This window comes from Pholis gunnellus (genome assembly GCF_910591455.1).
Source record: "Pholis gunnellus genome assembly, chromosome: 15".
NCBI lineage: Eukaryota > Metazoa > Chordata > Actinopteri > Perciformes > Pholidae > Pholis > Pholis gunnellus.
Window position 1 is genome coordinate 11873170 of NC_136542.1, and position 26433 is coordinate 11899602.

Here is a 26433-nt window from a genome sequence, read left to right on the forward strand (position 1 = left end):
CACAACAGTATACTTTAATAACATTACATATGTAAAACACCGTACTCTGAAAAATACATACTTTTAGCAAAATAAATTAAATATCCACAACTCAATTTGATTATAAATGACAACTTCATACATTGTGGTTTGATTAGGGGGCATCCTCTGCTGGTTTATCTCGACATGCTACTGACTGATAATGGGAACCTAACTTTAAAAAAAAAAAAAAAAAAAGACGACCAATTCATGGAAATGCAATTCTTCCATCCCTTGCAGGCTCTGGCAAGGTTTGCATGCCATTTAAAAAAAAAGCTGTAAAAACCCACCAGTCTACTCGATCACTTTTACCAGAGAACAAAAGTGAGGGATGGAGAAAGGTAAAGGATAGTGGTCAGCATTCCAAACATTCTGCATTTTTAACAGACAAAAAGACTACCTGAGTAGGGCACGAAACCAGCCCTTTTGTAAATCTTGAGTACCATTTTTGTCTTCATTACCAGGCAGAACATACGGCGCCCCTGCGCTCCAACAGCTGAATAAGTGAAAGGTAAAACCTCACCTCCCTATTCAGCTACACCTCGGATAGGAAAATGCAAAATTCAGCTGCAGAGGAAGACTTTTCAGCTGGCCTGAATAGCTGTGATTAAACTCACATGCAAAAATGTCCGTCCTTTTTGTAATAAGTGCACAACAAGGATGAATGGGATCTTAGTGGTGTGAGAATCTGACAGGTAAAAAAAAAAAAAACAAGCACCAAATATGGAAGTTTGGATGTAAAAACCCAAGGTGTGTATCACTGGCCACTGCTGTTTTTCTTCACCGCACACTCTCCTAATGATCTCTAGCAATGAGAAGAGTCTATAAAGAGTAATGCCGGGTGAATGTCGTTCAGGAGCTGCTCCCAAGTCCAGCGCTTATTGTCCCTCTGCGATACTGGAGCAGTTAGTGGGGGATGTTTGGCACTGGGCTAACACTGAAAATGAATGTGTTGATGCTGATGTACTTTCCCGTCCACGTGGGAGTGAGTGTGTGTGTGAATGTCAGTGTAGATTTTGGGGTAGATTTTAGGGGGGATTGTTGGTCCTCCCTGGGTGAGGAGGAGCTGCTGCTGTGCCAGGTACTCCTCATAGTTCATGGAGCTCATGCAGTCTTTGTCTGGGCTGGAGGAGCTGGAGGACGGAGCCACACAACCCCGGTCCCGCTCTCGATACGGCAGCCGGTGGGAGCTCTGCAGTACCTGTGCAGCTGCAGCTGGAGCACTGGGGTGGGGGCAGTGCCTTCTGCTCTGGCAAAACCACAACAGCACTGTGCCAAAGATGAACACTATTCCAGCAGGGATGCCAATGATGACAGGCCAGGGGAGGGAGCTGGAGGTTGGCGAGAACATGGGCATGATGGGAGGCTTCGTGTCTGTAAAAGAAGAGGACCAACGACAAATCAAAACAGGTTTCCAAATCTTCAGAGTTTGTTTATTGCACAGACCTAAAACAAACATTTTTACGATCAATTCATCTTTTTTTTAAATCAGCATTTAGTCAATAAAAGGTCGGATCAGTCCACAACATTGGAACCGAGATGAGTTTCATACTTCCACGACTGAGGAAGACTAGGATTTATGACATAATTGTTGATTATTTTTTGTTGACTAATTGATTAATCAACTCATGATTTCGGCTCTTAAATGCTGACAGCTTTATCCTTGAGTTTATGTACAGAAAATGTTAAACACAAGCCTTTAAAAAGACGACTGAATAGCTCGACTGCCTTTTGACTTTGACTGGTTTTATTTTATTCGGTGGAGAATAACACAAGTCCAAAACATATCAAAAATGGATCAAATAAAAACAGGATGTTGGTGCTTGCTGACATTGCTCTGTCGGCATCTGTCCTCATTGGTACATTTTGCTGACATGTACTGTATGTCCCTTTCATTTCAGTTTGACATTCCTCTGATGTTATTGCGTTATGTGCACTGCTGCAGACTCCTAAGAATAAACGGCCACATGTGATATACAAACTGATCTTTGTCAAAGCTGCTGATGTGTTTCCCTGCAGTATGTTTGTGAGTGGTACACGTTAAACAGACATTGCCCAGGCCTCACCTGGCAGCACAGTGAGGAAGGCGCTGCGGAAGCTGTAGCCCATGGTGTTGGCGCCTAAGCAGATGTACATGCCAGCGTCGTCCTCCTTGGCGCGGGTAATGAGCAGCTTGTTGAGGTAGGAGCCGTCGGGTCGGGACCACACCTCCCCCATGGGCAGCACCACGAATCGGTGGTCTCCCACCTCGATGGTGGAGTTGTAGCGGCTTTCCTCGTTGGACTCCACGCGCTTGAGCCACTGAATGACCGGCTTTACGTCGCTCCTCACTTTGCACTGAAACGACGTGGTGCCTCCGTAGTCCACCGTCGTGTTGACCGGGTGAGTGCCAGTCAGAATAGGCTTGGAGTTTGTCCTCTCTGCATAGACACACAGAGAAAAAATTGTCAAGACACACACAGACATTTCTTTTTTTACATGACAGCCCTTCTGTGGATGGAAGAGGTCTTAGTTGTCCATACCGTTATTAGCCTCAGGCTTAGAAGTTATAATTGACAGAGAGGGAGGGATACCACATGTAACACAAGAAGTATGTGTGATTAGTTTCCTCTCTTTCTTTGCTCCTGGTTGTACAGCACACATTTCTCATGGGAGAGGGGGGGGGGGGGCAGTGGGTCTGGCACACAGCTGGGCTTTAATCAGCTCCAGATTGGGTGGAGGGTCCCTGAGTTGAACAGCCCCCCCCCCCCCCTGTGCAAACACCAGGGCACAAGCCCTCAGTCTCAAGCCTGCTTCCTCAATATGCTTCTCATATACATGATTACACAAGCACATTCATCCATGCAGCAAGGATATGAATAAGACCTGCTGATCGCAATCAGACGTCAGGAGTAGGTAGATCAGAGAGGACATTTTTTAAAGGTTACAGTTCTTCCTCGGTCAAATTAGAACCACTATTACAGCGATTACGTTGTTTTAAATCCCCCGCAGCAATGTACAAAAGATCACAAAAAATGATCCGCACAAACAGCAGTCATCATTTAAATGAATCACCTCTGCCTCATCTGGTAGCATTCGTATTTCCAGGTGAATACGTTTGGTATGCGTACAGCTCATCCTCTCTGTGGGATACTCACGTATGACCTCAACTTTATATGTGGCGTTGATTTCCCCAGCCCGATTGGAGACCTTGCAGGTGTATCTGCCGCTGTGCTCTGGCATCAGGTTCTTCAGACTCAGAGTCCACTTCTTCTGACGGCCCTCGCCGACCTCCTGCTCCGTCAGCGGTCTGTCGTCCTTCAGCCAGACAATGTCCGGTCGAGGATTTCCACTGGCCGTGCATTTGAGCCGCACCGAGCTGCCAACAGGACGAGCTATAACCCGCTTTCTCATCTTAGCGGGCTGGGTGAAGCGTGGACGCACTGTACGGGACACAAGAGGAAACAATTAGTTACTTAACTTATCAGGAGATACATCACTTGAGTCGACGGAGGAAAATACAACCAACAATCTAAAAACACAGCATAGATGTGATTTGTAGTAAACAGGATAAAACATGCAGAACCACTGGTGTGGTCTGGTAAATCCACCACTGCACCACTGGTAGCATGCCAACAGAGCTCTTACCAAGTTTATCTGACAAGCCATCAGTGCCCGGGTCAGACTCTGCTCCTTCAGCCGCCACAGATGCAGTTTTATCAGAACCTGAGTCATCTGTTAACACAGCAGGACAACAGTTAGTCAACAGCTGAGTACAAAAGGAAACAGACAGGTGTTCTTTTGCAGTGAAGATAAAGGACATTTTGCAGCACAGAATTGGGCGAATGTATTATGTATTGACTTTAATCAGAAGCATTAAACTATTAGTTTATTATCAACCATTTTCTAGTTTGAATGGCCATATCAAAGGAAGTGCACACTATGGTGTCGAGGGTATATTGCTACTCTTCCATTAGAATCCCGCTCTTAATTGTCAACAGTGTCACCGTCGCAGCTCTTATGGCAGCGACCCAACACCAAACAGGCCCAGCAAAGTGTTCTTGGCTCTATATGAGTAAATTTAGCATTTACAGATCGGCTCCTCTGAGCGGGGTGCATGCTCAGGTCATACTCTGTAGCATTTGGTAGTAATATGATCAGTTTTCATAAGCCCAGTTCCAGGAGACAGCTGTGGAGTTTATGTCATTGACTGACATCATGCAGCGTAGCTAAGACAGGGCTTAGAGAAAATATAATGAGTGAAACCTAATCGACGGTTTGTGATGCGGATCGACTTTTCGAGTTAAGCATTGATGAATTAGCACAGCAGATCGGGTTCCTCGCCAATTTTTGCCACTCTCTAAAGAAGAGACATTAAGCAGATGATTATTGAAGAAGGGCTGCTGTTAAATGGTTTTATATGATACTACTGAGCTGTCACTTCACATTAGATATAGTCGTCTAAGTCTTTCATAGTGTTCCTCCAGTTCTGTACCTTTCGTACCATTTTTGTTGATTTCGAGTTCAGTGCAGCCTGGATTTTTCTCAATACAGTTTGGCTCACTTAATTCCCTCTCAAGGTTTGATTGGGTCAGGTAAAGAGGCCAGATGTGACTTATAACCCCCCTCGATCTGCCTCCCTCCGAGTCCCCCCGAAACCCTCAAAGCTCTCTCGGGTTCTCTGGGTACAAACCCTCCTTTGTTTGTCCCCTGCAGCACCAAGCCCAGCCATGATGTCATGGCTATTTGAAGGGGTTTAACTGGCCAACTATAATAACCCATTCCTTTAAAAACAGCCTCCACTGGAAGAAATATTTCTCTGTTACTCACTTGGCCTCTCCACATTCCTCCCGGTTCCTGAACCTCCCAATCCAAACAGAACACGGTCCTACACTGCCGGGGTTTTCTTTTTGACTTTTTTTTTCTTAATCTATTTCCTCTCTACTTTTAGGCGATTCTAGGGAACAATGGCGCCCTTTATATGTCTGTCCTGTTAAAGCTATCCCTTGCCACTATTGTCTTTACACAATAATAGCTCACCACACTGCAGTCAGTGAGGTAGTTTTTGGAAAATTGAAAAATAAAATAATCAATAAATGAGGAGTGACTGAGAGGCCCATTCTTGTGTAAGTAAGTAAAAGCTGCAACTTATTATGGAATCAGTGATGAAACAAAAACCCTTCTACTTTGTGCACGGTATGAAATCAAAGGTTCGTTACGCAAAGGGAGGGAAATTCAATCAGAGTCATGATTCAAGTGCATGCTTATGCAAGTAAAAGTATGAAACTGTTTAAAATGCAATCACCGTCGTTCCATCCAACTTAAATCCATTCATGGTCTCGCTACAGTGTTCGGGGTCTGACGCCATCCCCTCCCACTTCATTCACAAATCTAGCCACAGGAAACAGGTCACTACACACTCTCTCTGCTGGCCTCCTGTGCCAGCTGCATCACAGGAAGAGGCCTGGTGATTTGAGGTCACAATGAGCTCCAGATGTCGTTGGGGACATTGTGATGTTCAGGGAAAGTTATGTGCAGTGGCCTTGCATCACACTCAGGAAATCTCCAAACAGCTACCACACGTGATCAGTCACACACGGGGCGGCTCATCCAACAGTTGGACTGACAACGTCTCCAGAGAGGAGCGAAATGAAATATGTGCTGCGAGAGCCTAAATGTCCATGTAGAAAAAAATGAGCACCGCCAGCCCTGTATTAGCCCTATAATATAATACCTGTGCAGACATAAACATCAGAATCCAACGATATGAATGTTAATATGACAATCCCATGGTAATACTGATATGAAGCCTGCTGTAGACTGAGCAGCTGAGGACGGGGAGGTTGCTGCATGCATCAGTCTGGCCTGGTGGGGGTGCTGGGGCCAGTTGTCAAGAGACCACCCCAAACAGGGCCCAAACAGCCAGCTGGAGGGATTGAGGAGGCGCCATGTTGCACTGACTGACCAGATTCTTCAGATAGCTCAGGGGAGGACAGGCTGTCCGCTGGCAGATGGGAGGAGGAATATCTCTCCAGCTGAAGTGGAACCCCCCCCTCCTCCTCCTTACATCACTCTGCAAAACCCCTCACTCTCTTAGTCCCATGTCTCCGCTGTCTTTTTATCTTACTGTCTTTCTTCTGCTTGGCTCCTCTGCTGGGTCCCAGGGGATGTTTAAAAAGTTACGCTCTCATCGTTGGGCCTTCAACAGCTGTCAGGATTTCGACTCTTCTTCCCTGACCGGCAACTACAACCGACTGCAGTTGCTTCTCTTACTTTTTCACTCTGTGATCCAGAAAAAACAATAAACTGACATGATGGATACTGTATGTGGAGCTATGCCGGGAGTCACCCCTCATTTACAGTATTTTAAATAAATAATCTCTCTCCTCTGATCTTTTTGAGCAACACAATAGGCCTCCCAGCAGGTCACTACAGTTAACTGCATGCAACTAAATGCAAATAGTTACAATTAGGTGATTCAACGTTAATGGAAAGTGTTGCTCATGATAATTGCGGACTATTTGGTTGTATTAAGCTGAGCTCAATTCTTGGAAGTATTTCAACATTGAAGCCCCCTAATCTTTGTGGCAAAAAGGCACCCAGAAGGCAATGCAGCCCTGATGGAACAATTATCTATAAAAACAAACGCTGTGGTGATGGCCTGCCGGTGCCTAATGGGATGATGGACAAGAGAGCAGAAGGAGGGGAGGGGGTGTTCTTGTGAGTTGCAGACCGGATAGGGTCGGTCTGTCATGCACTCTCCAACACCAGAGGACAAATAGGAAAAGGAACAAACCAGATCAGGATTAAGAGTCCGGCCAGAACGTCTCTAGGTAACTCCATGAAGGGCAAAAACACTGATTAAAATCTCATGGAAATATGCTTCCAAGAAAGACTTATGTTTGTACTTCCAGCGGTATTTTTTCCTAACGTAATAACCGAGTAGGAGCAACGCATGCAGTCAGGTTGAACTGATCTCCTGGAGATCCCTTCCAGCTTCATCACATCAGTCTTAAACTGTCTTCATTGAAGTCTTCATTCTCACTCAGTTGTACTGCAGCAGAAGCCAAACCAGACAAATTATCTGTCACATAAACACACCGCAGGGAAAAATTGTTATCTATCACAGAGTTTAATTGACTGATTGTGTGTGTGTGTGTGTGTGTGTGTGTGTGTGTGTGTGTGTGTGTGTGTGTGTGTGTGTGTGTGTGTGTGTGTGTGTGTGTGTGTGTAAGTGGCTGTAATTTATCAAAATCACTATTCGATCTCTCACGCTTTAAATCAATATTTAATCCAAAAACAAATTCCATGTGCATGTACAGTATTTATTTAAAATCTGTATTAAAAAAAGATGTTTAACGAGCTCAGTAGTCAGGGAATTGCTGCAGATGCTTTTTCCCTTGTTTGGTTACAAAGTACAAATCTATTTTCCTCTGGTTTATATGAAATAAAAGATTACATTATAAGACAGCGGTAAAGTCTGTGCACTGTTATCTGAACCATCTTTTTCAGAATCTGAACTACAACAACAGTCGTTCAAGTTGATCAGGTATTATTCTGTCTCTATAAAAGTTGAGACAATGGCAAAGTAACTATTTGGAGGCAGCCTTGTTTTGTTTTTTTAATTTACAGTTACAGGTCAACAGAAGCACAGCAGAAACTAGGTCTCCATTTCTGAACAGGCCAAAATATTGCTTAAAAATAACAACACCAGACAGTGTGATAGCATCATGTGCTAGTCATGAACAGGTTTATTAATGTAAAGTTTTAATGTAACGGTTCGTGACCTAATGATCCATGACATCTACTTCAATTGATACACCCACGGTAAAATCTCTCGTTCTCTATTTCAATTTCATTCAGTGCTCACACTTGAACTGAAACTTCATATTCTTTTAGCACTTCCTTTTTAACTGCTAATTCTACTTATTTCAGTATTTGTATTTTGACTGCCACTTCATCTACAACTATTTCAGCACTTCAAATTTTCAACTTATAATTTTCAACAATGAGCATCCAAAAATCTTCCGAAAACCTTTTTCTAGTTTATTTCCTACATCATGTCTTGTAATAATGTCTAATCTTGCGACCACAAAGTGACGCTGCTTTTTAAAAATTTCTACTCACATTGGCTCCACTCCCCACTTGAAATAATCTAAATTTACTTTCTGCAGTGGAAAAACATCAAATAGACCTACTCCATCAAATCCAAATGCATAATTGTGAAAGTATTCAATCGACAGAGCCTTGAAACAAACTTAAAATGACATGTTGGTGGTTATCCATCACATGATTGATTCTGAATGAGTTCCACAAAGATGTGTTTAGTGTATATAAAAACTCAGAATGCCTTTTAAGTGCACAGACAGCCGTGTCTGACTTTGATTCTTTATAGCTCAACTGTAGTATGAACCTTGACATTAGAGCTGGCACCATGCCTTCATCTCCAACCTTTCATTTCAGCACAATCAGCAGACACCCTCTCTTTGAACTCCCTGGCAACTTCATATTGAGGGGGACCCTAAAATAAACTTTGGTCCAGACTGTTCCCAACTCATGAGCGTGCTTTACTACAGAAAGCACTGCTCTGTGTTTTCCACATCTGCCTGATTATGGCTCTTCTTCTGAAGCCTGGCTGTCACAATACCAGGCTGCAGCTCCTCCTGAGCGAACGAGAGGGAGAGAGAGTACAGACTCTGGCCCTAATTAGGCATCTTAGAGTAATTAGACTAAACACAGCCTTCATGCTCCACTCCGCTCATTCATCATCCTCTGCTCTAGCGCAGAGGAAATGCACTGTATGCACATGCACAAATGAGTAACACGCTGGGTCAAACTGTGGCTAAATCCTCCAGGCCCCATTCAAGAGCTGTGTTAGAGTCTGAAGACAAACCGACACTATTACACCGAATGTGTGTCTCACTGCGGAGCTGCAGACCTCCTGCCTCCACAGAGTGTAGCCTAAGGAAAGGGAAGAGCTTGAGATCCAATGAGTCACAGAGGATGAAGTAGTATGAAACAATATCCCGTGCCGCTGTTGACTTTGGGCAGGGAGAGGTAGGGGCTGTAACACATACAATGGATGAGAGGATCTACCACTAAACCTCCATAAATCCACTTGTTTTAGACCTCGACCTCTGTGACTGATGCTGTCTGTTAACATTTTAACTGTTGTGAAATTTTTGACTGCAGGAAAGTGTTACCAAAATGGCTTAACACCATAGTGGAAGATGATGCGGTCCGATCGTACAAATCATGGGAGTGACTCACAGCCGTGGTCTCTGGTTTTAGGTAGCAGACAGGTGACTTCATGTTTCATAAATGCTGAATCAAGCTTGAATTTTTTAACAAGAGTGACACATTTCACAACCCGAGATGATCTCATCTCAGGGACCCGCAGAGCAACCGGTTATACAAACACTCTAGTGTGATACACACGAGTTCATCTGCACTCACCGATGACGATGAGGGTATAGTTGATGTTAACGCTACCAAAGCCGTTGGTGGCTTTGCAGATGTAGGTCCCCGTGTCATCCGCCTCCACCTCCTTGATCTTCAGGCCCATGCGGAGGATACGGAAACGGATCCAGCCGCTGTGGATGTTGCGCCCGTCTTTGGTCCACATTATGAGGGGAGGAGGGTCTCCCTCCACTGGACACGGCAGCTTAATGGCGCTCCCGAGCCGGGCCATCTGTCTGTGAGCAACCTTCTCCGACACCCTTGGAGGTCCTGAGGATACACAAACACAATAATGGTGAGGAAAAAATGAAACGACTTCAGTATGGTTTCACAGAAGGAAAACAAATTATGTGTTTTAATCTTTAGCCTGCAATGGCATTGAAAATGGGTTTCCGAGGCCGATAGCAATGTTTTTAGATGGAATTCCACATCTATTAACATTATAGTGCCAAAAAAACACTAAAGTATGCAGTAATTCCCTAAAATTGTATTCATGTCAGGTTGAAACAGAGAATGCAACATCATCTAGATCTGTAATTCACAGCGTTTTTGACCTGTGAACCTTTTAAACAATATAACTTGCATACCTCTTCAGTGACCACAAGCACAACAAATTCTAAAGAAAATAAAAATCATTTGTTGCAGAAATGTGTTCTTTCTAGTTAGCGAAAAAAAACCTCTCCAGAAACTCCATTCAGTAGCTGTTCTGGAGCTTTAATGGAAAGTCAACGTGGACAAGAAATCCTTAAAGTGCTCATAGGAATAGAAATGTGAACATCTATGCACATTTTCATGACATCAAAAGCTCCAGGACAGCTGCTCTATAGACTTTATGGCGAAATTGTTTTAACAACAGCTGTTTTCAAGATCAGGACTACATTTTGAATCTCTATTTTTTTTTCTTGTTTCGCCAGTTAGGAAACTACTGATCTAGACCACATTACATTAAAGGCTCCATTGAAAAGCACCAAACTTTTATGGAGGAAATCTGGTGGAAGCTCACCTCACCTATTAAGGGGCAGGTAAAACAATGGGGTGTGAACATTAGCCATGTCATTACAAAAAAAACTACACTTTTAATACAAAGACACTATTAGATAGAAGCCCGATTGAGCAGGAGGCTGACATTGACAAGTTTTAGTTTTTAGGTATAGTGAGAGAGGAGCCTCCTTCATATCCAACTATTTAAACAAATATTACAAAACTGAATGGGTTTACTAACAAAGTGACAAACTAGTGTGAAGCTTGGCTAAAGTAGTGTATTGGAATGAGCAAATTAAATAAAGTATGCTGATTTCCCCCCCGACTAGAAACAGCTCTAAAAACAACTTGGATGTGGGCAAATAAAATGAGACAGAGGTAATTTGTCATCTTTTTCGTCTGATTACCCAGAAATGTTGAAACCAAATTGTAATAATTGGGCAAGCCCAGTCGTCCACTGCCTGCACAGAGAGGGTAAAGTGCTCTGGCTCTGGTTTTGCGTGCAAGAGATCAAAGCGATGGGAGTGTGGGGGGGGGGGGTCGCAGTGAGACGGACAGCAGCCTGTTCTCCCTGCTCTTAATTGGCTCAGGTCTGCTCCCTCAGATCTGGTGAAGTGGAGCGGGCCGAAACACCCTGTGATGGTGTTAGGAGGCCTGCGCCGCTGCTCGCACAGCACCCGGCGTACAAGTAACTCCTCCCACCACCACCAAAAACTAAACAAACCCTGAATTACTGAGCAGACTGAGCACCGAAGAGAAACTGGAGATTGGAGGAGTGAAAGAGAGAGAGGGAAATGCAACCAAACCCCGATAGCTGAAAAAGCCCTCAAATGTACACATTTGTTCTGAGTCTGTGCCTCAGAACAAATGGCTGGTCTGGTAGCAGTAAAAACAAAGGGGAGGGTAAGTACACATGGCCTCTCCCAACACATATACACATGCTCAAACACACACACACACAGACACACACACACACACACTCTCTCTGGTGCATTTCACACATATGGTAAATAAGAAGATCATTATACTGATGGGGCTACAGTGGGGGAAGGTGACACAGGTAACTCCATCTGGCTGTTTTATTCATCACATTGCAGACAGATGTAGCTCAGCTGCAGGTACAACATCTGGACTGCTACGCCGGTGACCTTTGCTGCATAAAAAAAGCCGTGGCACAAACCAAAGTGGAAAAAAGTGACACTTATGAGCGTAAAACCAATGAAAACCTCCTTCCTTTTTTGTTTCTATGCCTTTTTTCAACCATGCATGAACACACACACACATACAAACTCAGTTTTCCTTCCTCTCTGTGGACGGCCTATCCTGGTCCACAGCATGCACAGGAAATTGGAAGTGTCATTGTTTACGTCTGTGGAGAAAACGCAACCACAGTTTTGTTTTTTGGTTGTTGTCAGCTGGCACATATCTCGCTCCTCTGCTACCAGGAGAGCAGAACAGAGCTGCTCACTGTTCAGTTTCTGACTGTACAGACTTTGCTTTAGGAACACAAACAGGTCACAGCGTTGGCTTGGGGCTGCTGGAGCTCATTTGGACTGAATTGATCCTAAAACACTGAATCGCATTGTAAAAACATAAATACATGTGTGCCAAATCTTGAACAAATATGCTTTAGTTAACTCTCCTGACTTGTGGTCTCGCAAGCTACTCAGCCATGTGCTCCTTCTGGATTAACGGAGGGGACTGAAAAGGCCTGATTTATGTCAACGGTTTAGCTGAAGCGATATGTCAAAACACATTCACCCCACAGAGGCACTGCTTCTGTCAAACTAAACATTCTGAAAACTAGAGGGACCATTTCTTGAGTTACATTGTTTTTGAGAAAATGAAAAGAGACATCTGAATTCTCTTTTCCGTTCGCAAAAATATACAACGGTGCACTTCAAAACCTGTCTGCAGTGTTGTTTGCAGGACATTTGACACTTATTGTACACTCAGACCCTGCCTTATAGCAGGGATACGTCTTTAACTGTCTTTTTAAGCTTCTTTACACTAAGGTTTTAAAACTTTGGGTAGAGTCACTTAATATTCTTTTTGCCCTTTGACTATTATTGATCATTTGAAGGAATACTTTGACATTTTGGGGAAAAGGCTTCTTTGTTTGCTTAATGAGTAGATGAGATGATCGAATCCACTCTCATCAAAAGATTGGGGGGAAAACAATCACCAAAACAACAAAGAAAAAATATTTCCAATAACTGTTAATAAAGGTCAATGTGATCTTGAACTTGGGTTGTTCTGGACGTCTCCAGAAAAACTTGAATGGTGCTCTAAGTGCGAGGAATGTTCAACAAATGATTTCCTCCCTCCATCTCCGCTCTTCCAAAAACTTCTGAAGTCTTTTTGAAAAACAAGGCATGAAGAGGTGCTGAAATCAAGGACATCGTCTGAATAACTTAATAAGTATTTGTGCTGTGTGCATGACCAGCATCCTTTCTTCAATAGTGACTCTCCTCCTCCGCCTCCTCCTCCTTCTCAAGGACAGATTTTCTTAACCTTGGAGTTGAAAGCTCGGAAAACTACCACACAGAGGCCCTCTGTAAAAAAAATGTTTAGCCTTATCGGCTTTATTGAAACATTGCTGCAATTTGCTCTGCTGTTTTTACTTCAGTGTTCTGAGGCTCTCTCGTGGTTGCTGAACTAAGCATTATGGTCCTCTACTGAGGCCGTGATGAATGGGAATCTACACGATTTATGACGAACTGGTGAGCATTTTCAGAGCATTTTACTTAAATTGTTAGAATTGTTAGCTGCTCTGTAAAGGGAAAATGATACACATGACCATGTGGGCTTTCCCATATTGCAGCGTTGGTACGGCGGTCCTTATTATAGCCGAGCTCCATGTGTGAATGGGATCTTTCATAGCGCAGGAAGAGGAGGAGGAGGCCTGGCGTCTCTCAGAATTAGCTCTGTTTTTCTTTGCTCAATTTGGTGATGGATTATTTTAAGAGAAAGGGGCGCATTCAATAGGAGGCATTCTTGTGATTCAGACTAAGTATAGCCGTTTTTACAAAACCTTGTGAGCGGGTTAATGATCTGTTGATCTGACGTGCAGGCCTCCGTGAAGGGAAATATGTTAGGAAGAAGGAATAAAAACTAAAACAGACTACAAAGGCTGCCAGACTTGAGCAATGTTCAGATGTGCTGGCACCTCCCTCCTCATTTATTTTCTTTTTTACAAAACACCTGTGGATTTGTAATGATGTGTACATACATTTTTCTTCCCATACAAAGTGCTTTGGTCTTTCTAGTCATTGCAAACATGTCAATAAAGGGTTGGCTTGGCTGCTGACAGCCGCTCCAATAGCGAACACCTGGAACTTAACCAACCGCAATGAGAGCAACTTGATAAATGCACGCAACACCGTCCGCCCAATACGGGACATAGTTGTTCAAACAACACCGTAACCATGTTCAAATAAAAAGGATTTGGTCGTTAATCTCCAGCCAACTGCAAGAATTTCTTGTGCATCAAAAGGCTTTTGCACACTGCCAGACTGTAGTGATTCTTTACTTAGATAAACACTGATCTCCATGAATGTGTCTTCAATATGCAGTATTTACAGAAAGGATAAGAGGCAGAGAGACAGATAGAAGCTGGAGAAGGCTTCCTCCACTGTGTTAGCTCAGCAGACCGTACAAGAACAGACAGAGCTCAAACACAAGAGAGGTCGTTTAATGGAGCCTGTGCTTCGAGGGAAATACTCTACCATGCATCTTTTAAGACCCCAGGAGCACTTAAACAATACATTCAACAAAATGGATGGAGAAAAACAAAGTCAAGCTCAAGGAACACGGGAGGGAAGTTAAAGGAAAATGCACAAAAAGCTACATGAAAGCGAGAAACCAAATCCAGAGTCAGTGACTTTACTTGAGACTGGAGGGGTTGGGTGAAGGGGAAAGGTGAGGCAGACTCCGCAGCTCGGGGAGTGTGTGAAAGGCCAGAGCTTCTGTTCAGAGCCCGCGGCTGCGCTTGGCTATACATTTCACAAGCAGAGATAAACATCGGCATTAAACGGTGGGAGAGAAGGAGAGTTTGGAGAGCCACCTTGGCAAATCAAGAAAGGAGGTGAGGTGAGGGATGGAGGGGAGGAGGCGGCAGTAACAGGGTATGTGGAGTGGCGGTGGAGGCTGTTCTGACAGCAGCGGGGTAGACAAGGGTGAAGAATGCCGTCTTTTCTTACCCCTCCAGACGTCCTGCCCAGCAGCTTCACCCAGCGCGGTAATCAATACCTGTTATTTTCCCCTCTCGGCTTTCCAATCAATAGATAAGGGCAGAGTAAGACCAGCGGGGACAATGGCTCTTTCTTCGGCCCCATCTGATGTGGGCTGAATAGCAACTGCTTCGGTGGTGGGAATGGTACAGGAGGAGCTATTGGGTGACATGAGGGAAGAGAGAAACTGCAGGAGGGGGTGGAATATAAAGAAAGAGGGAAAGAGAATGAGATGCTCCAGTCCATCTATCTGCTTGTTTGCAGGGAATCTGCTTCCTTCACTAATGGCCCCTGAACAACAGGCTCCTGCCGACCCCCTGATCAAAAGAACAGGAAAGAAATGGAGAAATTACTCCGGCGTCGTAAAGCTTCTGGAAACATCTCCATCACGCGGCCTTCCCTTAACAGGCCCTACTGTGGCGCCTTTGAACTCTAAGCTGCAATGTTTCATTAAACTTGACTGCCTTCTCCCGGCCCCAGCTGCCTCCGTCAGAGAAACGCAGCGTGTGTCTTTGTAGACTCCTTGCTACTGTCATCTGTGGCTCCACCCAAAAATAAATCACTTCGACCAAAATATTTGTTTGTTTTGTCAACAAACTGGAGACATATTGTCATTTTTCTGACTATTGGGCATCATTCATACAGAGGTGATCCACCTCCCATGAAACAAACCTCTGCTGTTAATACAAAAAAACATTATGCACTTTAATGAAATAAAACATTAACCTTCAGGAAAAAGCAAATGCCAAATAGTTTATACATGTCGTTAATGTTTAGCTCATCATTTACCAACTAAACTGACAAGACGCATAAGTATCCAGAAAGGTTACTGACGCAGCCAACAACTTCCTGGGAGAAATCTTATTGATTCTACTTGATTATATGAAAAGCTCTTTTCATTCAGGATTTCCCATAAGGGACTACACCGTTTTCCATACTTCCACAAGCCTGGAAAAGTAAGGAGTTCTTATGGAAAGTCCTGAACTTGAATTAATGGAGGCCTTTCACATAATGTTTTTGGAGTGGATCTGAGTTACTGTGGAATAGTTTATAGTCTGCTTTTCCAATTTTTTTTACCTGATCTACCACTGTACAGAGAGTTGGGTATTTTCTTATGAGAGTGTTCACTGTCTATGTTTATATCATTAATATGACCTTTTAAGAGTCTTCTGATACATGCCAGTACTTATTGACCATTGTTGTCTACATTGGGGAGTTTGGTTCATTCTTCTGTTCTCATTTTTGTTAATTGTTGTTTTCTAAAAGGGTTTATTAAATATCTTTCTTAGTGTCAACAAAAAACAAACCCCAGACTGAATTGATGCAGCAAAAATATGGTCTGTGTAGCCAAAGCTGTCAAAAAACAGTTGCACTGGGTGACATGCTCCTTCATTATCATGGAGATGGACACTGAAGTTTAGTTTGAGTCAATCCCACATACACCATCCTGCCATAAACATAATTATGAGACCATCAAATGTGTATCTGCAGTTGAAAAATAGTCCCCAAAAATGGCCACAAACAGACTCAGTAAGTCAGAAAGCATAGATTAGTGCATGATTGGTTTTAGGTTTTTTCATGGGATTTGTTGACAATAATAAAAATATAGAAAAACAGCAACCTTACTATTTAATGTTGTTCACTTTAAAGGAAAAGGAGGGAACGTTCAATACAAGAGCAAAATGTAAACTGTTAACTATTTTTGTTCTATTCTATCAATAATAAATACTTACTAAATACTTGGTATGTAACTGGTCAACTGTTGACCGACTATGAGAAGTTTCCAATCATAAAATATCCAAACAAGACTACAAAAACCCTTTGATTACTGGGATTCCGTCAGAATGGTGAATAAAATAATATTCTTTGTGTATACACTAACAAACTAATTCAGTGGCATAAGTTTTCATTCAAATGTGATTCAGTAATTCGCTGGTCTTGCCCCCATCATAAAGAGCGCACAGTGAGCGGCACTCTAGTCGCTTTATCTCACTCCATTAGGCTAAGGCCCGGTGCACACACAGGGGCTGAGTGTGTGCTTAGGGCCACTTATCAGGGCAGAGGCAGCAGGAGGGAGGCTGGGAAGGTAGAGAAAGGCCCGATAGAGTGACAGACAGAGACAGGGACAGAGGGGTCAGAGGAGGCGAGAGAATGACAATCAAGCCAAGGAGAGAGACGCAGGGTGAGGGTGAAACAGAGGACGGTTGATTTAGAGAGTGGCAGGGAGCAGAGGCTAAGATGGCAGAGAGGCCTCCTTTAACACACAGCTCATAGGGAGAGGAGGGCTGCATGGGGGAGTGAAGGGGGATTAGGTGGGCCCAGGCGGCAGTAACCAGGAATCCCAACAATCTCACACCCCACTCCCTGGCCCGGGCTCAGCCTCAGCCACATGACACACTCAAACAGACCTCGCTCTCTACAGTACAGAGCAGGGTACCAACGAGCACCTGTTTATCACTGTCTGTCTCATATGTTCGGAGATGGACCGACCACTTGGCACTGAGAGGGACATTGTGTGAACGCTAACACGTGTTTGGCTGCTCTGGACCGCCTGTTTATTGTCTCTTATTCTCTCTCACAAACACACACAGAAAAGAACGTTTATAAAGGGCCAAGATTTAAGATTGAAAGCCCTGATTTAAGATTCGTATTTCATCGCATACGCCCTCCCCCGGAGCAGTGCTCACCGTCATCTTCCTGAGGGGCCGTGAGACAATCAGCAGATTAGGAGAGTAGGAAATAAACATTTGTGCTTGTCAATATTCTCACTGATCCAGCGGTTTCCAATCTGTGGTTTGGGATCCTCGAATGGATCCCACAATACATTTGAGAGATCAAAATGATTACATTGATATCGGTATTCTTCTAGTGTTTATGATTAAACTGTTTACTAGAGCAATTAAAACCATTTAAAACAATATATTTGTGGTATGGTATTTATCATTGGATTAAAATGATTGATGCATTAATGTTTTCATCATACGTAGAGCTCATATTAACTATTTTATTCTTAATAATGATATGACTACTTAATAAAACGTCATCATTTATTAATTCATTTACATTTTGTTTTAATAATCTCAATCTGCAAGGTAACTAGTAACTCATATTTTCAAATAAATGCAGCTCAGTAAAAAGTGCAAAAACTGCCTCTGATATGTAGTAGAAGCCTAAAGTTAAATAAAATTGAAATACACAAGCGCAAGTAACTCCAAATTGTACTTAAGTACAGTGTTTGAGTAGATATTGTTAGTTACATTCTACCATGGCTAAAACAAGAAACATTGTTTACCAGAGCACAAAGTTCTTCACAGACCTAGCCTCTTACTATTGATCTCAAAGTGCAGATTGATGCATTTAATCCGAGGGAGCACGACCCTGGATCCCCCCTAGAGGGTCCGAGGTCCACTCACCACAGTCTCATAAAATCAAAAACATTTCTTCGCTAAAAACATTGGGACCCAGGGCTGCAGAGCATGCCTACTGGACATAAAACACCGGTGGGTCGTTACACCGTCTCCTCAGAACAAGAACTCTGTTTATGTTGTTTCACGGCCTCCATCAGTCAACAGCGAGGTGCATCCGGCCCCTCCCTGCATGCCTCCTGCATTCCATAGTGGGGAAAAAACTAACTACCCAACCTGCGCTTTGCTCATTGTGTACAGTTGACACAGTCGGAGTCCAGTCTGGAAGTCCTGAATGAGATACAGATGTGTTACTAAGCCGAGCCACTGTCGCTCTGCGCTGTAAACAGGACTGTTTCGAGCCAGACATGCTGTCACCGGCAGACCAGTGTGTGTCTCTCTGTGCGTGTTGTGGTCACATCTGTGTGATGGTGACGATGACGACTGAGTGTCCCTCATCATAGGAACCCTACACCAGCGTACAGTCTGGAGGATCAGCAAATCTCCATGACACTGGGAAGCGCTTTACACCAGCGCCTTTGTCAACAAGGTCTTTTCAGGAGAGGGCCATTGACAGACTGCGATGTAGCAGGAGTGTTTGGGCAGAATGGAGCGATTCAGAACGGAGCAGGAGGGAGGGAGAGGAGTGGGTGAGGGAAATAGAAAGGCGGGTGAGACAGAGACGAGACAGAGCGGGGAGAAGGGGGGAGAGGCAAGGCGAGACAGACGGACGGGGTGGAGGAACTGGCAAAGCTCTCACTGACAGCAATGGGGCCTCTTGACAATTCAGGAATATTGTCTGAAATCAATCTGTCACCGTGGATCTGTTGAGCCTGTCATTACGACGTGGTACTCGCCCTTTCAAAGTGACAATTTGTTCAGTCCTTTCCGAGTTCACCTTACGACTCAGTTGTACAAAGGTCACTGCCCTCTATCCATCTCATCTATACGTCCGCCAGTCCGGCTGTCTCCGTCTTTGTTAATCGACTGTCCACACAGTCCTTTTACCAAGGTGAGCTGCACGGGAACAGGCGGCCGACGACCAGAATAAATGTCCTGTCGCAAAGACTTCTGTTACATCATTGCATCCCATTATCGAATGCTGAAATATTTCACTGAAGAAGTGAAAAGTATGACCTGCTGGTGGCACTGGAATAAAGGTCAGAGGGTCACCACATTTCATGAAAGTCCATCAAATAGTTATTGAGCTATTTCAGTCTCGACCAAAGTGGAACCGACTGACAAACCCACAGACAAGCTGACATTGACATCCCGAGTTTTACCGCTAGCATGGCTGAAAACAAACAAAAAGAACAGTCAGTTCAGCTGATGTTGAATCTAGACACAGAATAACTGTATGAATGGAGCAGTGCCCCCATCTGCCAAGCCTCTAACGCCAAGTACATTCAGGCTGGGGGCTGATCCAAGGCCCAAACTCACATCCCCCGTACATGAGGAAATCAAATCAGTTTCACTGCATGGTGCAGAATTCCATTCTGGGACAGCAGTAGCTCTGCTATAAAATATGACAGATTATAGTCCATGCTTCTGAAATGATTTTTCCTCCCTTGTCCCATTCCACTCTTCAAGTCAAAGCGGGGACATATTTTTCCATTCATTGCAGAAGTCCACTGAATGAAAAATCAGGGCCTCTCTGCCTCCTTGTCTCACCTCCAGTGTTGAGAGAGACTGCTGCTGCTGCTGGAAATGGGTGCAAGCAAATTCCATCATGACAGCCTATCCGCTCGCAACGAAAACTCCTATTTTGACGCACTGTGACAAGCAATCGCCCAGACCAGACTCTTTATAACCACAATCAATGGGGACAATGCACAAAGAATTCCCGAAGTCGCTCAAAAGAATCGCTAGTGAAAAACAAAGTGGAAGTGAAAAAGCCACAAAGCCATGTGGGGTCTCATTGAAGCTCATCGGAGGTGAACTGAAAGAGGGGGATCGAGGAAGGGAGGATGCCAGAAACTGGTCCGGGGTGTGTGTGTCGAAGGCAGCGGAGGCCTCATTCAGAGCTCGTTATCCCAGCCGTCCCCTGGCTCAGCTTTCTTCAGGCTCAGCCAGCCATCGCTGTTGCCACCACCATAACTTTCAATCAACCTTTTAACTGCAGAATGGCAGGGGCTGGTGTGTGTGTGTGTGTGTTAGTGAGGGTTTGTCAAAACAACAAGTGACTTCTAATGAAACCCCCGGAGAGAGGAGATAGCCGAGACAGAGAAAACTTTCATAAAACTTTGGACGCAATTTCTGATATCAGATTATGAAGACGACTAACGGCAAACTGCTCATCAAGTTCTGTACAGCAGGTACTTCCTGGCTGCCTGATTTGGTATTCCGATAAGTCGGTATAGGAGGCTACAGCAGCACTGATTCTAGCAGGCTGTGGCAAGTACAGCAAACAAGCACATACAGTAAGATGTGGCAGATAATATTTCTGCTGCTTAAATCAGCCTTTTATTCACTAACATCACAATGACAACTGTTGAACTTGTCCAGACCTGCTCAGTCCAAGCAACATCCCAAGGCCACCATCACATAAATGCAGTATAGATGTGTTTTCCTGACATAACAAAAGGTTGTCATGGTACATGTTCTGTACTTTTTTTTTTTGCAAGGTTGCGTAACACCAAGGAGAGGACAGAAGATACAACAGGGAGCCAATGCTAGAGGAAAGACACGGAGAAACAGGGAGAAGAAAGAAAAGTGGAAGAAAAGTTTTGATTTCCGCACCATCTGCCTGCAGCTGCACGCACTTTCATGGTCCAGGCCATAAATCTACAAATCTACAGGAAAACAAAACCAACTTCTCCTGTTGAAGGGCGAAAGAGGAGAGCAATTGGAATCTCATCGTTTCACTTCCTAAAGTGACTGAGTGAACAGCTGTGAAGCACAAAACGGTGAGGAGGTGGGAGATGGAGGAGGAGGCGGGCGTCTCTCTCCACGACTTGGCTCCTCAAAAGAAAAAGGGAAAACAGAGCGGGACTGGAGAAATGAAGGAGGCTTACAAAGAGGGGTTGCGCAAGACAAACACATCCCACTGTGGGGCTGAAATGTTATTGTAAGGTCACTTGCAGGGTCGTCCAGCGAGGCGGACCCCTACAGGCTCGCTTCCAGTCACTCAGTCCACTCTCTCTCTCTCTCTTTCTCTCTCTCTCTCTCTGGCAAAGGGTGTAACACAGCAGCCTGAACTGTGGAGTCCAAACAGTGTCCAGTAACATCAGATGCTTATATTTAACACCAAACAGCTGTCAATTAACAAAGATCTGTTATTCATACGTCTAATAAATCCTGCAAGTCAGACCAGGGGAGCGCATGAAGTTGATTATCATCTGAATGGTGACAGCCTGGCACCTCCGCGTGCACTTTGTGAGCAGCTCCATGGCTTTTTGCGAAGGTTAACGGGAGCAAACGGAATTTCTATTTAACTGAACCCAAATCCATTTAGCCAGCAGGAAGAGTGTGTGTGGTCTTAAAACACTCCCAGAGCCAACTGCCCAACAAACTAATGAGCATTGTACACACACACAGACCTTCGCGTGAGTCAATAGGATTTTCTTAAAAAACAGAAGCAAAGAGGAAAATTCTCCTCATGTGCACTGAAGCATTAGCATACAGCTGAAAATGACAAACACTGAAAGCGGACAATGCCTTGTTGAAATTCCACATGAATGCTAATTGAAGTGGCCCTTAAAGTCAGTCAATGAGGGGAGTGTTGCTCACAGGGATTATATGACCCCTGCTAAAGTAAACACCAACTGACCTCCATTATGACTACTTATCACAGCTACAGCCCTTTCCTTTCTTTCCCCTGTGGAGGGGTGAAGTCTGACACATTCCTCTCAACGAATGTTTCCTCCTGAACCGACAGGGTCGGCAGTGTATGCTGATAGATGGGGAACACGGATTGTTAGAATGGTGGTTAACATTATTTACGTGATAGAAACAGAGGGATCGTAGCAGCAGGAATATTAGTTCCACCTGGTTTAGAGGAGAAGGAGGTTGAGCGGGAATAGTTGTTGGTATACCTCTGAGGTTTTCCAAATTGCCCCGTGCTCCTTGGATGTCTCATTATCATGACTTTTCTCAGGGTAATTTCAGCCCGCTTAATAAAACACACACATATATTCAGATCTCTCGTAACTTCTTCACACGCACCTCTAAATGGCAGCGCCTCAGTAAAAACACTCCCCCGTGTACTGTGAGTTCTAAAAGATTGCGAACTAGTCCGGTCCACAGGGATGAGGAGTGTTTAAAATTAATTACTGTTGCTCTGTCCAACCTGGGGGACCGCTGCACATAATAATCCATCCATTGTTCTCCACAAATGGACCCAGACTCAGTAAATAGGGGGTACGGAGAGCTGAGAAAGGCAGGGTGAGAGTAAAGGTCAGCTCGTGCCTTGTTTTAACGACAGCACATTAACTTAACTTACTTCCTTCGACTTTACACTGGTAATAAATGGGTGGAAATGCAAAGAGAAGCAGGGAAAAAGAAAGGAGACGTGTGTCAAGAAGGGCGGCAGGCAGCGACTGGTTTGTAAAACAGAAAATTGGACTTGATGCGTTGAACAGCCGCACAGACTACAGTTGAAGTAGAAGACGAGAGATGTTTGACTTCCCTTCAGAATTCAACTGTGTGGGCTGAAACACAAAACTGATTTTATTTCTAATACCTCAATGGGGCATTAAAGTGCTAGCTGGGCGAGAAAAAACAACAAAATGCTACACTGCAGCACATCCAAGCTCACAACCCCCCCGCCCAGCCCCGCCCCAGTCTCACCAGCTTGGCCCACGAGCGAGAACACCACTGTTGCACCTTCTTACTATTCAGGAGCTATTTAGACTTTGGGGCATTTGGTTACTGAGGAACTAGCCTTATTACGGTTTAAGGAAATGGAAAACTGTCTGGGAGCCAAATAGCCTTGTGATTGTAAAAGCCCTTGGCATACAATTTATCTCATAGTACGTTCTTGTTATGAAACCATGATGTAACTCTGCTATAAAATGTACATTTTCCAACGAGGTTGCAAGGCAGTTTGCAAGCTCTAAACTTCACCAGGCGGCTCCGGAGGTGAAGCAAACATGTGTGTGGTTTAGAAAATAGGAAATAAAACAGAGTCGCATACATGCACAAAAAGGCACGACTGTATTTGCGGCCTGTTTCTAATTAAAAACACATCGAAACAGTACCATTCAGTGTGTGTGTGTGTGTGTGTGTGTGTGTGTGTGTTCATGATTAGCTAGTCCTTGTGTATAACAGAGACACCTGGTGCCTCTCTGTTTCTCCCAGGGTGCATTTCTGCAGATCCATATGTCCGGGCTGCTGCATTCCTCGGTGAGTGGAGCCCAGTGGTCCCCGGGCCTGTCACCACATTAGAAGCTCTGCTGGGACACATCACTGAGCACCTCCTCCAGCTGCCGGGGGTGGCAGAGCACCAGAGGGGGAGGAAAGAAGGCGTTGGGATGGAGGAAGTGCGGGGGTTCCTGGGGGGGGGTCTGAAGAAATAATTCTTGCTTGGCCAGTCGCAAAAGTGAAGAGAGGGAGGGTCTGTATGTGTGTGTGGGCAGGGGGTCCGGGGTCAGATGTCGCCTGATGACTGACAGCAACAGGCTTAAAATCGTTCACCCAAACTTACTGTCGAAAGGTTTAGATAACAGCAGTAAAGTAACACTTCCAATGTGTTTTTACTGTTTTACACATAAGCCAAAGGGGAGCTGTCCTTTAAAATGTCATTCACATTTGTCAAAGATGTCATCATACGTTGTTAAATTTTACAGGAACAGTTTTACAGCTTTTCTGGCCTTCGCTGCAATGTAACAGTAACAGGTTTCGAGCTAAAACCGCCCAGACTGTATTTCACAGGTTGTCAGAGTCAAGCTGTTGCATTTGGACTGTAACACAGAACTCACTGTAGCACTGCTGCTGCTGCAGGGAGAACTGTGGAAGATTTACTCTTCACAGATAGTCAAGCATCTTTTCAAAATCATCTCACTGCCAACTTCATATCTACTGATGTGTCTATCTGGCTGTGCATCTGCAACCACTTTCAGAGAAATCATGAAAACAGGCTGGACAATTCTTCCCTTTTGTCTGCCATTATATCAATTGGACGTCCGCTCTTCACCATCCGTTTGGATTCTTCTTTGGGTTTCTCCTTCACATTCTGTTGATCTGTAATTGAAATTGCCTGTCTAATCTTATTTAGCCTTCGCGTCTTGTTTACTTTTGGTTTAGTCGTGCCGTGAAGGCACGGCTGCCACGCTGTGAATAAGGCATTGTGTGCAGACCCACAGATCTAATCTCCCCTTCTCAACCGCCGCCAACCCCCTCCTGCCTCTCTACCTTGAGCCCTGATAGCCACATACAGGTATTATACCTATCAGACGCCACTTCCATGCTGAGCTGGAGAGAAAAGAGAGCGCAATAGAGTCCGCTTGTTTTGCCAGTGCGTGGTCTTCTGGGGAAATGTGTCTGGCTTTCAGATTTCTCTCATTAAAGGGAAGTTTTGCCTCGGACTCATGCTGCTGGATTGCATCAGACATGGTTCAGTAGACAGAGATGGTGGATGAAATCATAGAAATTGTCTTGACAGCTATTCATGACCTGTTGACAACCTCACTGTAAGTTGTCTTTATAAAGAAAAGTATTGATACTGGCACAATAAACAGTGCAGTGAATTGTGGTCAGACTGAGGTCTCCCACTCTCCACTCACTGTTTCGGTCAAGAACACGCACACACACACACACACACACAGGCTGATGTGAGTCAGTCCCTTGGCCAGCCGCGGGAGAGCTGGACTCTCACACTGACTTGTGTTCGTTCACCCTGGGAAGCTGATGGATGATGTTTGTTTGGTTTAGCTGTAGTGAATGTGCGCGCACGCACACACACACACACACACACACACACACGGCCATGACTGAAACACACACAAACTGGAGGCAGGGGTTGGCCTGCCCTCTCTCATTCCCCTGCCCGGTGTTGATTTTGGGCTCTGTTTAGAGATTTTTTTTAGTTCTTAGTTTTCCGTCTCTTACTTCTCGGTGTGAAAAAATGAAGAGCCAACTGAGACTTTCTTCATGCTCACATGAAACCAGCCAGTCAACTTGAGTTATAATGAGCTATGAATCTGGTGTTACTTCCAGCTTTGAAACACTATTAGTACGAAAGAAGGAACGTTTATGAAACAGCTCTTACCTCTTGCGCAGTCGGTCAGTAAAACAGCCTCAAAGAGGAACAGCACGATCTTCAGGACGGCCATACTGTCCAAAGACAACTTCATGTCCCCTAAATCTGAGAAACACATGATCACTGACACATGGTACATGCATATTATTCTCCATGTGGCTATCTGAGGATTGAGAGAAAAATATTTGCTGTTCAAGCCAATTTCCCACAATGATTAAAAGAATACTTTCTTAAATGAAATATAACATTACAATAGACAAAAGTAATATCAATGGTTGTACCATCTATATCATATCAGTCTTCATGTCACTAAAATACTTTTTATCTTGCTGGACAAAGTTTTGTATGAGTTGACCTCAGTGGTTCCCAAACTAGACTGCAGGTACACTTTAGGGTCTATAATGAACCCCAAATGAACTAATGTTAATATAAATCTTTTTTTTTTTAAATAAGTCTATATACATTCCACGACAATACATTAACAATACATGTGTGGGGTCCACATACTCTAACGGCCCTGGCAAAGTTTAAGAAGTCCTGGTTAATGTAATATTCCCTTTATATGTCGACTAAATACTCAAATAACCAAGCTACCTGAGGTCTCAAATGGCAAACTGTTCATGATAACATCTGTTTAAGCTGGTATATCTTTGCTCATAATAAAATATCACTGATGCTCCTCACTTGTAAGCATGCAAATAAACAGGAGCATTTTGAAACACAGAAAGGAGGAAGGGCCCGTATAAATGTGTCGATAACGTACCTGGATATTCAATGAATGAAGTCAACCCCGTGTCAGCCTCTTGACAGAGATGTTTTCCGCTGCAGTCCGTGTTGAGCCCATGAATCAAAAGTGACAGTGGTCGACTTTTCACCGACCTCTAACAGACCCGCACGCGCTTGTATCAGAGATAAAATAACGGAATCAAAAGCGGAATAAAAGCGGATGCTTCCATAAATCACAACAACAGTCTCATATGCTAATTATATTTTTCAAACAGTAAGGGCAGTCTCCTCCCTGTGTGAGTCTGCTTCGTCCACCAAGTGACTTTTCCAGTGCGCGCAGAGCGGAGGCTTGTTGTCCGTCCCAGCGCTGCAGCTGCGGGCCAATCACAGCCTGCAGAGGCCGGACACGTTTAACTCTTTATCTCTCACCCACACA

General features: G+C 44.2%; 1 protein-coding gene across 1 annotated transcript; it reads right to left on the minus strand.

Annotated features, from left to right (window-relative positions):
- Positions 1-863: 863 nt before the first annotated feature.
- On the minus strand, positions 864-25373 carry LOC306707138 (fibroblast growth factor receptor-like 1). The gene is made up of 6 exons (XM_079174462.1): positions 25281-25373; positions 9454-9726; positions 3646-3732; positions 3156-3440; positions 2085-2438; positions 864-1392 (listed from the first exon to the last, which is right to left on the minus strand). The coding sequence occupies exons 1-6, from the start codon at positions 25363-25365 to the stop codon at positions 950-952; spliced, it is 1527 nt and encodes a 508-aa protein (XP_079030588.1). The 5' UTR covers positions 25366-25373; the 3' UTR covers positions 864-949.
- Between the last annotated feature and the right edge of the window lie 1060 nt (positions 25374-26433).